General features: G+C 37.9%; 1 protein-coding gene across 7 annotated transcripts in view; it reads right to left on the bottom strand.

The window, feature by feature from the left end:
* Positions 1-4,189: 4,189 nt before the first annotated feature.
* The window catches only part of LOC126354490 (meiotic recombination protein DMC1/LIM15 homolog), a 108,735-nt gene continuing 96,828 nt past the window's right edge, over positions 4,190-16,096 (bottom strand). For 6 of the 7 annotated variants that reach the window (XM_050004214.1, XM_050004215.1, XM_050004212.1 and 3 more), the window contains 2 exons: positions 7,161-7,270; positions 4,259-4,551 (listed from right to left, as the gene is read on the bottom strand). In XM_050004214.1, the coding sequence (XP_049860171.1) occupies positions 4,482-4,551; positions 7,161-7,270 (180 nt within the window). In that variant the 3' untranslated portion in view covers positions 4,259-4,481. Of the gene's footprint in view, positions 4,552-7,160; positions 7,271-16,096 lie in introns of all 7 variants that reach the window. The other variant, XM_050004213.1, reaches the window with a different exon arrangement.

Here is a 16,096-nt window from a genome sequence, read left to right as displayed (position 1 = left end):
AATCTTGCTAGATGTGCATGTTATAAATTTTGCTAAGCATTATTAACAAAATTCTTCTAGTTATAACCATGCCATATGCGATCAACATTTTAACTGTTGCAGACTGCTTTCATCAGAGTCAGCATGAGGAAGGCTGCTTGCAATAGCAGTTAAAAGTTAATAACATTAATCACATATAATGCAATTAGAAACCAAGTAGAATTTTATTGGAATGGACTCTAACATTCAGTACACCTTCGCTGCACCATATGCCTATGTTTCTTATTTAGCTGGATGCTGATATTTGGTAGGTGTCTTCTATGTGTTAAATTTGTACCACTCAGCTAAGAGGCAAATGATGTTGATAATTTTTGCCTTATGTCTTCCAATGGTTTGAAATTTTTTTGGGATATGAATTTGTTTAAATCTTGTGGAATACAATTCCTTAGCAATCTTTGGACAGATTGCTATGTGTTTTACACATTTTCAGCCACTACATGAGTTTGGATTTCACTAGCTGAACTCACTAATTGATTGTTCTATCAAATCTTGTAGAGGTTGTAAAAAAGTATTATCAGAACAATTTCAAGTTCAATTCTAGTTGTATATCCTTCACAGCAGTATCTTTTATATTCAGTGTGCATTGATGGAATTTTTGTTTGTATTGTTTGTTTATCATCTAAGTCACTGTTATAATTTTCCACTTAGTGTCAATTGTCATAAGAAATAAGTGGTGGCTTGTTCAAAATACAGCTTTAAAATTTTAAATGTAAATTTCAGGGCGAGATTTGGCAAAATGGCACCAGACAGTAACCATATGCCAATGCACTGTAGCACAATGTAAATATCGCACTAAAAATATGCTATTTCTCTTCAGATGTGTGCGAACAAAATGGATGAAAACATGTTTTGTACCACTCTTTCTTTGATGTCTATAAACCACAATGTCGAGTGCTGAAATGATTTCAGCCATGCTATGATCCATTCAGAGAAGGGACACAGCAGTCTGTGTTCAACTGCACATGCTCTTGTGTAACATCGTATCTACCTGCGCTAACAGTCCTACAATTCTCACAGCATTAATCATCAATAGAGGTAAGTATGGAAATAATGCAGGGTCTAGCAATATCCCTACCTCACAGTCTGAGCTGTAACTAAGTGACAAATGGGAAGTCGGACCTGGAAGGCCGATGTAAAAGTTTCTGTTCCCCTCTTGTGTAGATTTATATTACTAATGTTGTTTTTGGGACACAAACACATCTCCCTTGGTACAACTTCTTATAATTAAATTTCGATTAATCGATGGTACAAGCCTTCAGGATCAAAGATAAATAATAATATTGTTAAATGTTTTGTATGTTCAGCATGACTGCATGGTTAGAGATGAGTTACAGACCAAAGAAGGTAGGTTCACATCCTGTTGTGAGTAATAATTGTTTCCCTCATTACATTGCTAAGTAACAGATTATGGGATCAGCAGTGACATTAGTATTCTTTCTTGTCACAAGTATTTGGATATTTTATCCATAGATTGTGTGAATTTCCAAGGGGGTGGTTGGGCAGAAGTATTGAAAGGAATTTGATAACCAACAATGAGCATTTCAACTCTAAAGTTGCAGACAAATTCTGCAGCAGAACACAGTTACATAAGAACTTCATTTTTTGCCATTGAGTTAGTGTTACTTTTTTTAATATATTTTTATTTATTAGTTTATTGTTTACTTCGAAATATTGCAGCACACTGGTATCATTTTGCCAAGCTGACACTAGCATCTGCTTAAGAAATTGCATGGGGGGAGCATTTGATTCCTTAGGTTAGCTCTGAGATACATTACATAAATTGTAAATGTACAGAGTCTGACATAATCTTCTTTTTTGCATAAATGTCCTTTGTGTGTATTTTGTCTTAACAGGAGGGACAACTGCATACAAGTTCTCTGAAAGCATCTGCCTAAAATGTTAACAAAAACATGGCAAAACCGATTGCTTTCATTACTTCTGTTACATAGTTATTCTCTGTTCATCACCATTACTTATGCATAAAATTTGAGCTGTGTTGTTAACCTGTAAGAGTGTTTAACAGTACCACCTTCCTCTTCATTTGTGTTTCCCCTCCATCTTTGTTTCCCTATCATCCTGGAGTCTGAGTGACTTACCTCACATATGTGTATTTATATCCCTGTGTTTTACTATCGCCTGCCTCATAGATACTCTCACTAGGGAGTTCAATACCATTTCCTTTGTTGTTGTTGTGGTCTTCAGTCCTGAGACTGGTTTGATGCAGCTCTCCATGCTACTCTATCCTGTGCAAGATTCTTCATCTCCCAGTACCTAATGCATCCTACATCCTTCTGAATCTGTTTAGTGTATTCATCTCTTGGTCTCCCTCTATGATTTTTACCCTACATGCTGCCCTCCAATACTAAATTGGTGATCCCTTGATGCCTTAGAATGTGCCCTACCAATCGATCCCTTCTTCTAGTCAAGTTGTGCCACAAATTTCTCTTCTCTCCAATTGTATTCAATAACTCCTCATTGGTTGTGTGATGTACCCATCCGATCTTCAGCATTCTTTTGTAGCACCACATTTTGAAAGCTTCTATTCCCTTCTTGTCTAAACTATTTATCGTCCACGTTTCACTTCCATACATGGCTACACTCCATACAAATACTTTCAGAAACGACTTCCTGACACTTAAATCTATATTTGATGTCAACAAATTTCTCTTCTTCAGAAATGCTTTCCTTGCCATTGCCAGTCTACATTTTATATCCTCTCTACTTCGACCATCATCAGTTATTTTACTCCCCAAATAGCAAAACTCCTTTACTACTTTAAGTGTCTCATTTCCTAATCTAATTTTGGCAGCATCACCTGATTTAATTTGACTACATTCCACTACCCTCGTTTTGGTTTTGTTGTTCATTTTATATCCTCCTTTCAAGACACTGTCCAGTCCATTCAACTGCTCTTCCAAGTCCTTTGCTGTCTCTGACAGAATTACAATGCCATCAGTGAACATCAAAGTTTTAATTTCTTCTCCATGGATTTTAATACCTACTCTGAATTTTTCTTTTGTTCCCCTTACCGCTTGCTCAATATACATATTGAATAACATTGGGGATAGGCTACAACCCTGTCTCACTCCTTCCCCAAGCACTGCTTCCCTTTCATGCCCCTTGACTCTTATAACTGCCATCTGGTTTCTGTACAAATTGTAAGTAGCCTTTTGTTCCCTGTATTTTACCCCTGCCACCTTCAGAATTTTAAATAGAGTATTCCAGTCAACATTGTCAAAAGCTTTCTCTAAGTCTACAAATGCTAGAAACATAGCTTTGCCTTTTCTTAATCTGTTTTCTAAGATAAGTCATAGGGGCAGTATTGTCCCATGTGTTGCAACATTTTTATGGAATCCAAACTGATCTTCCCCGAGGTTGGCTTCTACCAAATTTTCCATTCATCTGTAAAGAATTTTCGTTAGTATTTTGCAGCCATGGCTCATTAAACTGATTTTGCATATCTTGTACCTCATGAAGCTTTCAAAAACTTGTGCAGACACAGAGAATTTTAATAGTGATGTGTGGGAGGGTAAGATTACACCATCTACTGCATGTCCTTGATAATTTTTTTCCATTGTTCATCCTGTAAACTCTCCCTCAATAGTGTGATTGAGTCAGTATTTGTGATTCTGTGAAATTGTAATTTTGTATTTTAACTAATACAGAGTGTTTTTTAAAACATTATGCCAGAAGTAATATTGGCACTGTATAGTATATAATAATGTGTAAACTAGAACATAAATTATAAGCTTGTCATCTGTCTCACTATTGACAACAAAGCTGATGGTATTTCTTTGAAAGCAAATGAGATGTGAATTGTTAATTATTATTGCAAGCACTGGTTTCCATAACTGGGTCTGTTGCTTGGGTCATTTAAGTAAATATAGTAATAAAGTTAATAACAACAGAGAACTGCATCAGAGTAAAGGTCTATGAGAACCTTTCATGTTTATAAATAATTTATATGTTCTGTTGATCATAATTTGACTCAAGTATTTGCCTAAATATGGATGGTAGATTTGTCTTGAATCAAAAATTAAACGTGGCACCTACGAGTTTTGACTTTAACTTTTCCGTGATATTTACAGAAGGGAGAGTTTGGGAAACAAGCTTCTTAAAATGGTTGTTGTGAACACGATGCTCTACATTATTAAAGGTCAAAACAGATTATTTAATTTTCTTGATTGCTAAATGACAATATACAATTAACTATGTTGAAGTACTAGAGAATATTGAGGAATTAAATATATACAAATTTAGCAGTAGGCAACTCTTAAACAACATATTTTAATATGCATTTGATTTATTTAGGAGTATGTAGAGAACATATTATGATCATTAATAGCCCTCAGTTACATATCCTATCTTCCTACTGAACAATCAATGATAATACACAGTTATTCTTACAAAACTCTAATCAGGTTCAATCCAGTTATGCTCACTTAATCTTTTGCATCTATAATTCCACCTGATGTTATTGCAAAAGTAGCTTCATTCTCAGGAAGTTCAGGACTGCAAAAGAGAAGTATTATCTTATAAAACATTTGCTACTCATAAAACATGTAAGACTGTGAGTATCTTAATTTTGTAAATGCTATACAAATATATGAATGGCAGTATAATGGCAGTTGCAAGTTACAGTTTTCTTGCATTTGAGAATTCACTTGCGATAAGGAGGACTCATCAAACAGAATTACATATTAATTCACAATAAAAAACACAACCATCTTCATTATTACACTGTCCATAAATTGTCTGCTTTAAAGCTGCATCATGCACTCCTTTTTGAGAAACTGATACCATGAAGACAGCCAACTGATAAGGGGCAACCACAACAAAAAAAAAAAACAAAATTACTTTTAAAATCTACCCAGTTAGTCTGCATAATAGTTAAGAAATATGTTAATCTGGCAGGCAAAAACTCCAGTTATATTTCCAAGGAAGTCTTGATGCTGAAAAAGAGTGGACTCATATCCTAATTTCACAAAGCTTTCTTCCATAACAAAACTGTGTTCAGAAATGCAAATAAAGTGAGAAGGAAAAGGGAAGGGGTGGCGAAATACTTTGCATTTACTTTTCAAAGTTTTGAAATGCACCAGGAACATTAGTTTGGAGATGCCATGTCATACAATAATGCCACAGAGTATTTTCACTATTTAAAACATTTGTTACTCACATCTGGGTCTCTGAATGGTCTGGCCTTAGCCAGCCCATCCCTCTATTCTCCCTAAGAAATGAACTGTCAACTTCAAAAGCTAGAAAGTGTGCCACATTAATTTTGTCTGTGTTTATTGGTGGTACTACACATATTGCCTACTGAAGCTAAAAACGGGGCAACAATCCAGTCTCATAATTTTCATGATTGAATTTTCCTTTGCTTCTACATTCAATATTTTTCACTTTTGAGTTCACAAGAATGGCATTTCTGGCCATTATGAAAAATAAAGGAAACGCAACCACTCATCTATTGCTGACTGATGTGTGGCACATAGAAATTTGCAACAGAAACAGTATTTCACTAGATTTTGAGCTCTTGCTCTTTCTCTAGTAGAAGTACACACATTAACCCAGACAACTGCACAGACATCCAAACTCACTTGCACACAGCCATAGTGAGACTGACTGCTGATTATTGATAACAGCATAACAGCTGCCTGGACAAATGGAGATGGGGAGAGGGTAGGAAAGGATGCATGAGGTGAGGAGTGGGTTGTGGGATGGTATGAGGCAGGCCTTTTGACAAATGATTCTGCAGCTGCACAACAATATAAAGGAGATTAGAGGTTAAAGCATATGAGTGGTACAGTGAAGGAAAGGGGGGAGTGGGGAAAGGAGAGGGGAAAGGGGAAGGGAGGGGGGGAGAGAGGGAAAGAGAGAGAGAGAGAGAGAGAGAGAGAGAGAGAGAGAGAGAGAGAGAGAGAGAGAGAGAGAATGCCCACATGCTCGGGGGGCACAGGGGTAGGAGGCTGGACGAGTGATGGGATAAGGCAGTAGGCAGTACATGATCTGATCAGGGAAAAAGTAGTGTGGGCAGAGGAGAGAAGGAAAGAAAATTATTTGAGGCAGAGGCTTAAGCCTGGGGGATTGTGAGAGTGTAGGACATGTTGGAGAGAGAATTCGCACCTTCATAGTTCAGAGAAAATAATGCTAGAAGGAAGTATCCAAATAGCTCACGTAGTGAAGCAGCAGTTGAAGTCATTTGTTATGTCATGCCCAACATGTTTGTCAACTGAATGGTCAAGTCTAGAATTTGCCACAGTTTGGCAGGGGCCATTCATGTGAGTAGATAGTTGATTACATGTCGCATCCACGTAGAATGCTGTATAGTAGTTTCAGCTCAGTGATGTATTATAACATGACTGCTTTTACATATGGCTCTACCTTTTACAGGGGAGGAAATGCCTCTGATTGGATTGCAGTAGGAGGTAGGTGTCTTTGTGGTTGTGTGCAAGAATATGCATACTTCTGCTACAGAAAGTGCAAGAGCTTGATAGTTTGTATAATAGTGTTTCTGTTGCATGTCTCTGTCTCCATGCACCACACATCAATCATCCATATGTGAGTGATAGCTTCTTTTTTATTTTACATATTATCCATCCAGGAATTTCCATCATTATCATATATTTCTGGATTTTATTTATTATTTCTGATTAATGAGGACATGTCCGCTGCTCGTGGTCTCACGGTAGCATTCTCGCTTCCCGAGCACGGGTTCCCGGGTTCGATTCCTGGCAGGGTCAGGGATTTTCCTTGCCTCTAGATGACTGGGTGTTGTTGTGTCGTCTTCGTCATCATCATCATCATCATCATTCATCCTCATTACGGTCGGAGGAAGGCAATGGCAAACCACCTCCACTAGGACCTTGCCCAGTACAGCAGTGCAGGTCTCTCGCATCGTTCTCCTATGCTCCATCGCGGAGTATGGGACTTCATCATCATCATCAATGAGGACATGACTAGGCAGACTCAGTACCTGATTTGAACTGAGCATTTATGCCATCAGAACAGTTACAACTACTATGGAACTCTGGAGAACAGTGAACATGAAGACAGTTTTTAAATGATAACTGTTAAAGAAATTTTAATTTATAAAATTAAATTACATCTACCATAAAGCATACCTGTCATAAATCTTGGCAATCCTTGTTTCACCCCTGCCTTTCCGTAGGGCCAACCTAGTTGTTGAAGCATGGGCTAATATGTTTCCTCCTATGGGTTTCTTTGGATCTGCCTGTTGGAAATGTGCAGAAGCAGCATGTCATCAGTTTTACAACTAGTATATTTAGATATTTCAGGTCACACCCTAGTCATGATCAACTAACAAATGGTGCAAAATCAGTCTACTCTTCACCAAAGAATTGTTGAATTGTATGTTTATGGCTAATTAAAAAGATCTACTGAAAATTCCTGTCCATCACATCTACCATATTACATGCACAGATAGCAACAACATGAGAACAGATAAAAGTGAATAGCTCATTCTTCCTATGCAATCACAAATCATTTTCTGTAGATTCCATCACAACGGAAAGCCTTCAGAGATGCACATAAAGTTAAGTTGTACATGAATAGGAGGAAGAAGTCAATGGAGACAGTTTCTGTAAAGTATATTAACAATAACTTTTGACTAGTGCAAATCTACTCACAAAATTATATTAGTTTACTTTATATTTCTGGAGAAAAAACAGGTACTTTAAAAACAGTCATTACATCTCTTAAACTACCCAGCTTCTGTTTTTATTTAATACTTCAAACAAAGCATTTATGTAACCTTACACAGAACACTATCTGCTATCTATATACTGGCAAAGACAAGAGCTGTTTAACACAAACATTGTAATGGAATGGGTATCTGTAAGTCCAAATATTCTGATAAATTGTTGGGGACATGTCTAATAAAATATTCCTTTCTTTATTTTTTAATATTAAGGATTTTAAATATCCTACCTCATGTTTAACAACATCCTGTTATAGTCTTTTGAACTAGAATTTGAAACTCCATTCTAAACTCTAGACAGGAATGGAGAGTCTATATGGAAATTATTTTTACTTTTAGTATTGTTGTGTATTGTACATTTTATTCCAAATTCATTCTTTTTATTAACCACAAATACCAATATATATTGATGTCGGAGTGCAAGAATCCCTAGGTCAAATTTACAGAATAGTCTTCCTACATGCTTCTGTGAAATGAATACTTTTTTATGTTAGCTGCAGTGCCACAGATTCTGCTGTCATATAATATTGAGAGAAACTATGCAAATTGTACTAGCAATCCTGGCTGCAGGTTAAAGGAATGAGATATTTCTAAATGCAAAGTATGCAGAACTGTTCATTTTGGCTAACTTATCCGGGTGCAACCTCAATTTATCATCTATCTGGATGCCTAAGAACTTCACACATGGAGCCTCATCCGGTGTGCCAACTGATCTTTACTTTTAGATAATTTTATTTGTTTAGAATTACATAAAATGGGTCTTTGTCTTCAAGAGGTCAGATTCCAGTACTGCTGATAGACACATTAAAACAAAAGAAACTTTTTCTAATTTCTGTAACTAATAGGTTCCCTTTTCAATTCAGTGCCTAGCAATAGTTTTTGTACATTTAATGTGCCCTTTGACACTATTGGAATTTTGTCTCCTGAATGCCAACCATTTTATTTTCTTGTAATTTTAATTTACTCAGGTGTATCCTCTTTGTGGTATAATATGAGACTTTGTAAGATCAAGAGTTAAACTGTTTGCCATGAACCAGCAAGTCTTTTCCAATATTCTCATGGCTATAATTGGTAAGGACATGTTTGGGTCATTTATGGTTATGCTTGTGACAGCATAGTTCTTGAAAAGGCTTCCAGTGTCTCTAGTAAATAATTCATGTAGGTTAAGAAGAGCACATATCCTTGCAGGACATCATATTTTAAATTTTCCCACTTGTATTCCTGTTGTATCAACCCTCTGGTTGTGACTCTATCCATGCAAGGGGAACGCTGTTAACATCATACCATTTTAGTTTTACTAACAGAGCAGCATGAATGAAGTTCACATGAATGCAAACAGGTAGATTTTTTGTTTTATAAGAACTGACTTCATAAAATCATATATTGCTTTTTCAGTAGAGAAGCCTTTATGGAAGCAAAACTCAGCTGTTATTAAAAAGTTATGCTCTGTGGTAAGCAGTTTCGTTGAGAGAATATTTTTTCTTCCCCGAAATTTTTGTGAGTTTTCCAGTTTAACATCTTTCATAAGACGTTTGGTACTGCCCCTTTGGTAAGACAGTGGTTGAGCCTGGGCTGGCGTAGTAACAGATGTTTTGCATAACACCCATGCTTCGTCCAAGTGAACACCATCTCACGGTAGTACTGCCGACTAGGGATGCTATGTTTAAGTATCACTGCCACCAATGGAAGGATTGTGGAGCAGTCACATGGTGAGTACCAGATGGTTTGGTGAGAACGTGTCTGTATTTGAAATGCTCTCTTGTGGTCCATGACTGGCTGTATCCTTCCTTTGGAAGGAACTAGTTGAACTTAACTGTGACAGTCTCCTGTTGCCGTAGTGAGTTTAAGTTCAGTGTATCCCCGAGGCATAGGCTTTTGGAGAAATAAAGTCTCCACTTCTGACTGGAATCAGTCTTTTCTTTCAAAGGTTTTCTCGAGACACCACCAGACACACCACTTTCCCCTCATTTCCCATTCTGATCAAGTGCAGCATGTGAAAATTGGTCAGCTGAAGTGGGATAAGTTCATGTCTACACCTGGCTTACACCTTTCCCTTGTGGATTGTTGCTGCTTTAATTTGATGGATACGAGTTGGCAGAACCTGTTAGCCTTCTTGTTATCATGTAACCTGACTGTTGTTATGAAATTTTGATACTTTGTTTGCACTTGAATGCACATATTGTGCACTTCCCACGTGTCAAGGTGTGCAGAGCATACCACCAATGTATTAGACAATAATTGTCCCCTTCATTGTGTGGGAATGCTCTCACAGGCTATGCCATGCCATGCCATATCACTGGGTCCATCAATGCTGCCATCTTAGCCATTGCCTCTGTCAGCACAGATGTTAATATGTCAATGCAATGCATCCTTACTTCTCTTCATCGTCTGTGCTGCGAGCTTTCACTGCAGGAACTCATCACTGCTTAATCTACTATAGGTTGCTGTTAAGACCCTTCTTTTGTAAAATTGTCAGTCTACAGAAATCTTGGTCCTAACACTGTAACCATACCTCATATGTGTCCACATACTTTGCCAGAGCAGCCAGAAATGGCTTTTACAGCCACTACTGCTTCAAATGATTAGATGGATTGTCCCATGCTCTTACAAATCCAGGTTAATCAAATGGCACTTGATAGAAAGCCCCTCTCGCCCCACCCCATCCCACCCTCCTGTGAAACCTGGCAGGCATCAACACATACTGCTGCAAGCTCCTCCAGGATGCCTGCAATGAAGCCCATCGTGTATGCTCCTAATGTTGCCAGTAGTGTCCATGCAGTTACTTTTGTACCTTCATTTTATTGTAAACCAGGTAAAATGCCACCATGTTCCTCCAAAGTGCCCATGATGTTGTGCAGACATGTTCTTGGTCTGACAGCTTTCTTTTAAATGTAAAAAAAAAATTAATACTTTCTGGCTAAAGCACTCATGTATGCAGAGTCAGTTGATGTGTTGCATGAGGCAGTTATTTTTTTATGTCCAGGCAAAAGTGTTAACAGAGCACTATTCCAGCAAACAGTGTTTCAGTTATTACCAAGATTGATTATCGACACTGTGACAGAAGAACGGAGAGGTTTTCAAAGCATTCACTAATAGCATCAGAACTGTATCTTGCTACACTTATGCCTTAGGGAAGAATCATATGTGTAATGATGTGCTGGTTGAGGAGACCAAAGCCAGAGTGATTTATATGGCAACAGAAGAATAAAGGGAGAGAAATTTAAATTGCGACTTACTTAAATGAACATTAAACTTGAAATGTTAAAGTTGGAATGAATGTTACTTGAATGTTAAGTGTTAATGTGCTTCACAAAGAAGTTTCCCCCCTTAATTAAGAGTGCCTTTAAATGAATCTAAACTTTCAGAACTGTTCAGATGTGCCTGTCTTTAATAAGTTTGCTTGTACAATGTAGGTTTTTACAGTTGCCGTAATGATCAAATGTTAGCAATAAGGAGCTGTAGCCCACAAACTCTGCATCACTGCTGGTCCACTCTCCTCTCTTGAGAAGCTTATTTAAGTTTGTCGACATAAAAGTTTTATGGGTTTGGTACTGCGTCATAATGTAAAAACTGCTGCTGTAGAAAAAACAATGTTTCGGCCACGATTGCAGGGGCCTTCTTCTGGGTCACCATTAGACCCAGAAGAAGGCCGCTGCAGTCATGGGCAAAACGTTGTTTTTTCTACAGCAGCAGTAGTTTTTACATCACTCCCAGCCAGAACTGTGAACTAGAAGGTAAGCTCAGAGGGAAGACTGTCCATATATTAGTAAATAACAGAACTCAGTTTAGTGTCTTATTTGCATCACAACATGACAATCATGTGCTCAAGCCATCATGGTACAATATAAGTGTCTTAAGTGAGGAGCTAATAATATCAGCTGAAACTTGTTTTGTCGATCTGCAAAACAACAGAAAAAAGTATGGGTTTGGTATAGAAATAGTGAAGATACAGTTGAGATTTCAATGCCATGTTAAGGTATGATGTCCTGTACTATTTTCGGGAGGTGATAGATTACAACACATGAAATGTTCAGTTGATTGAAACAATCCACAGTTTTGGTAGTAAGCGTGCACTCCAGTTGTGAGAAACTTGTGATATGAGGCGTCTTTAACAGTCCCTAATAAAACCATATGCGTGGGATTTAAAAACTACCATTCCTGCTAGGATCAGAGGAGGTATGGGAAAAGTCCTCTGGATTGATGTGAAAACTTAAATACCACTGAGATCAGACTTTCTGGTCGATCCACTAGGCCAGAATGATGTCCTTGACCAGTTGCAAATCCATGTTAAGAGAAGCTTAAGTCAACCAGAAGTTTTAGGAATTTTGTGTTGACAATTTCAGTCAATGAGTTATTGAGATTCCACTTGGATTGATTTTGGCAGGTGGAGAAGCAATTATGGAAACAGAAGTTCTATGTGGATAATGGTTTAAGCAAAGTAGAAAGAAGAATTTGCCAGTGAGGAAGGTTTGTGCAATTATGCATCTGTTAAGAAATCAGTTGTGAGAAAAGTTGGCACATTTGCCTGTCAGCACAGAATCTTTTGTACCAAGTTCTGGATGAGTATGCACAGTTGTTTGAGGAACAGCAATATTTGCCAGCAACTGACCTCATACAGTACAAAATTTCCATGGGAGATGCTAGACTGATTGCTCAAAAACCATATAAAGTACCATTTCATTTACAATTGGTTGTTGAAGAAGCTAGTTAGTAGCAGCTGACTGCAGGAATAATTCAACCCTGTGCAATCCATAGTTGTCACCCATTGTTGTGGTCCTGAAAAAGTCATTAAATGGAGGAAAGTCCTATCATCTATGTGTTGATATGAAAGTGGTAAACAGAATCACCAACCCTGACACTAACCCTCTGGCCAAAACATAGGACCAGTTAGGGAATTGAAATTATTTTACTGTCCTCGACATGTGCTCTGGGCACCACCAATTTTTGATTGCACCATAAGATCGACACAAAACTTCTTTTGTGGTTCCTTCTAGATTTCTCCATATACCTTCCAGTGTAAGGAATTTGCCTCCCACTTTTCAAAGATTCGCTGACTTACTGTTGAAAGATATGAAGCCTACTACATGTCCTGTGTATCTGAATGACATAATAATTTTTTCAAGAACAATTAAGGAGAACACAGAGGGATTAAGGGATGTGTTGTCTAGTTTGCAAAGTGCATACGTAAGTTGGACGATAGAGAAGTGTTCATTTCCTACGTCACAGGTCCCGTACCTGGCCATATTATTAGTGCAGGTGGAGTTAAGCCAGCCCCTGGTTGACAGAAGCTGTAGACACTTTTCCCATACATACAAATGTTAAAAGCATTGCTATCATTTGTGGACACAGCAAATTATTATCACTGTTTTGTGGAGGATTATGCTGCGATGGCCAAGCCATTGATGAAATTGTTAAAGAAGGGTGTCAATTTGAGTGGACAGAGGAATGTGATGAGAAAAATTAAGGACATCTTGATGAGGTCACCGTTGTCAATCTAACCAGATTTTGAAAAATCATTTGTTCTTTCCACGTACGCATCTGATTATGGTGCCAATTTTCTCAAGAATACATTTTTGTGGGAAGGTCTACAAGTTACAGCTCTAGACAGATGAATTCAACTGAGATTAATTACAGCACTTCCAAGAAAGAACTTTCAGCCTTATGTTTAGAGTTAATTATTTTAAATGTTACCTATATGGATGCAAGTTCACTATGGTCGCTGACCAGTCTGCACTTGTATGGATGTTAAGTTTAAAGGGTCTTAGTAGCCACTTAACTTGATGATCATTGAAGCTGGCAGAGTACGATTACACAGTACATCACATGCAGGGCCATCTCCATCAAAATGCAGATGCAAGTCAGAATATTCAGACAGATGATGTTTCAATAGAGGAGGTAAAGGAAGACGTAGAATGTCACCAGTATGCATCTCACCCACAATTTGTCACTATATTGCAAGACACCCTTGGGTAACAGAGTGGTAATACCTAAAGAATTACAGCAGCACATTATGGCATAATGTCGTGCCAGTTTACAGGCCTGCCATAATGGGAGATGTGCCAAAAATGCTAGGACAGCTTCTTGTTTTTAGTGGAAAGGCAGACAAAAAGATGTATGTAAATATATTCAAAACTGTTTACCTCATGCACAGAGAGTACCTCCTCCAAGGAACAAAATCCCTTTACAGATCCTCCCAGAAACTACAAAACCATTTCAGACTGTCGTTTTAGATGCTGTTGGCCCATTTCCACATAGCACCCAAAATAATAAATACATCTCGTCTATTCTTGATCACTTTTCTCAGTTCTTAATTGTAGTACCACTGACAGAGAAGACCATTGAAACAGTCACTTGCACCTTTGTCAGTCACTTGGTTCTTCCTTTTTGGACACCTCAATGCTATATTAACTGACGAAGGTTACAACTTCATGTCTGCCCTATTTGTACGAGTATGTAAACTGTTAAGACTGAAGTAATGGTGTATGACACCACAGGCTAATAGCAGCCTCAAACATGTCATTAGACAATCATTCAAATTCTGTCTTATTACATGCAGAAGGCTCACATAGACTGGGATATGTAAATCGCTTTGGCATATACAGTATGACATTGGAAGACCTATGTTACCACTGTGAACATGGAGGATGAACCGTGCTTTTCAGCACTGTTTATAAACCCCATAGTGAAAAACTGATTTTTATTATACTGCTAGGACTATAATATACATTATGCTTGAACATGAACTAGATATTCATAAGTCAAGTCATTTTTATTTATTCACTTAAAGGCAGGCATGACACATATATTTCATACGAAGCCAGTCCAGGGTTATTTTAAGAAGACACATTACATATTATGATTATTACTGAGCTCCCCTTATTTGTCACATTGATGTGCAATTTCTGATCTACACGGGTAAGTTTGTCACTGAAGAACTGTTGACGCAGCTCTACGTGGGTCATCAGCCCAGTGTACCAATTGTCATGGTTGCAGGTGAGTTGAACACAAATAATTGAAGTGTGGAAATAAACAAGAATTCACATTCAAAATAGAGGCACCCTGACTCAGCAACATTGACTATGACAAGAAATGATATAAGTGAGAATATGACAGAACTCTTAACAGTTCAAACAGATGTGAGGCAATATCTTTTTTTTACTAACAAGACTCAAGAAGCAATGATAACATGAGATGTAACGATGCCAAGCATTACCCTCAGATATTTTCAAAATAACTTCACAAGTTTGAGAGTTTAAGAAATAAAATACACTAAAATGTTACATCAGAATTAATAATGGGAAGAGTTGGTAAACCCACTGCTGCTCTAGCTACTAATAATGTTTATTGTGTTTAGCATAAGGTTACTGAGCTCTAACTTGCTATTTTTGCATTTGTGTGTGTTAAATTTTATGATTTTGTTCTGTAAAGAGTGACAGATTTCTCGCTTCCTCTGAGCTGGGCCATAGACTTAAGTGAATTTTGCGTTATGTATCTACTGATAACGAAAGTGTTACAGCAAGAACAAACATGATTTACATAACACAGTACTTCATAGAGCCAATGTAAGATACAATGAAGTACAGGTTGTGCATGCCACTGAATACATTAACTGGACAATAGTATTACAGGCTATAGAATAGGCTGAGCACTCAGAATGAGATTTTCACTCTGCAGCGGAGTGTGCACTGATATTAAGATTCCTGGCAGATTAAAACTGTGTACCCGACCGAGACTCGAACTCGGGACCTTTGCCTTTCTTGAGCAAGTGCTCTACCATTGAGCTACCAAAGCATGACTCACGCCCACTACTCACAGCTTTACTGTAGGAGACGAGATACTGGCAGAAGTAAAGCTGTGAGTAGCAGGTGTGAGTCATGCTTCAGTAGCTCAATGGTAGAGCACTTGCCCACGAAAGGCAAAGGTCCCGAGTTGGAGTCTCGGTCAGGCACACAGTTTTAATCTGCCAGTAAGTTTCAGGCTGAGCACTCATTTGCAACTGCTTAAACAATACTGTTTCCTTGGCAGCTCACAAGAGAGCACATTCTGGGACTGACTCATGTGGCCTCTATAAGCAGGCATGTGAACTGTACGGATGCTTGATCTCTGAAATCTCTTGTCATCCCTTCTAAGGAGTGAGAAAATCAAATACATACACGTAAAAACTATGCCTAGAAAAATACATGATACAGAAAAAAAGCAAGATACTGAACAATAAATCACTGGTACCGGAAAGAAAGCACTGGTACCAAAAAAAAGCAATGGTACCATGAAAAAAAGCACTGGATGCACAAGGCACAGAGCTTACTAGTCACAGAAAAGACCAGTGTCAGCACTGACATC

This window comes from Schistocerca gregaria, chromosome 3, assembly GCF_023897955.1.
Source record: "Schistocerca gregaria isolate iqSchGreg1 chromosome 3, iqSchGreg1.2, whole genome shotgun sequence".
In the NCBI taxonomy this organism is placed as follows: domain Eukaryota; kingdom Metazoa; phylum Arthropoda; class Insecta; order Orthoptera; family Acrididae; genus Schistocerca; species Schistocerca gregaria.
Note: the sequence above shows the minus strand (reverse complement) of the source record. Positions and strands in the feature narration are given on the sequence as shown.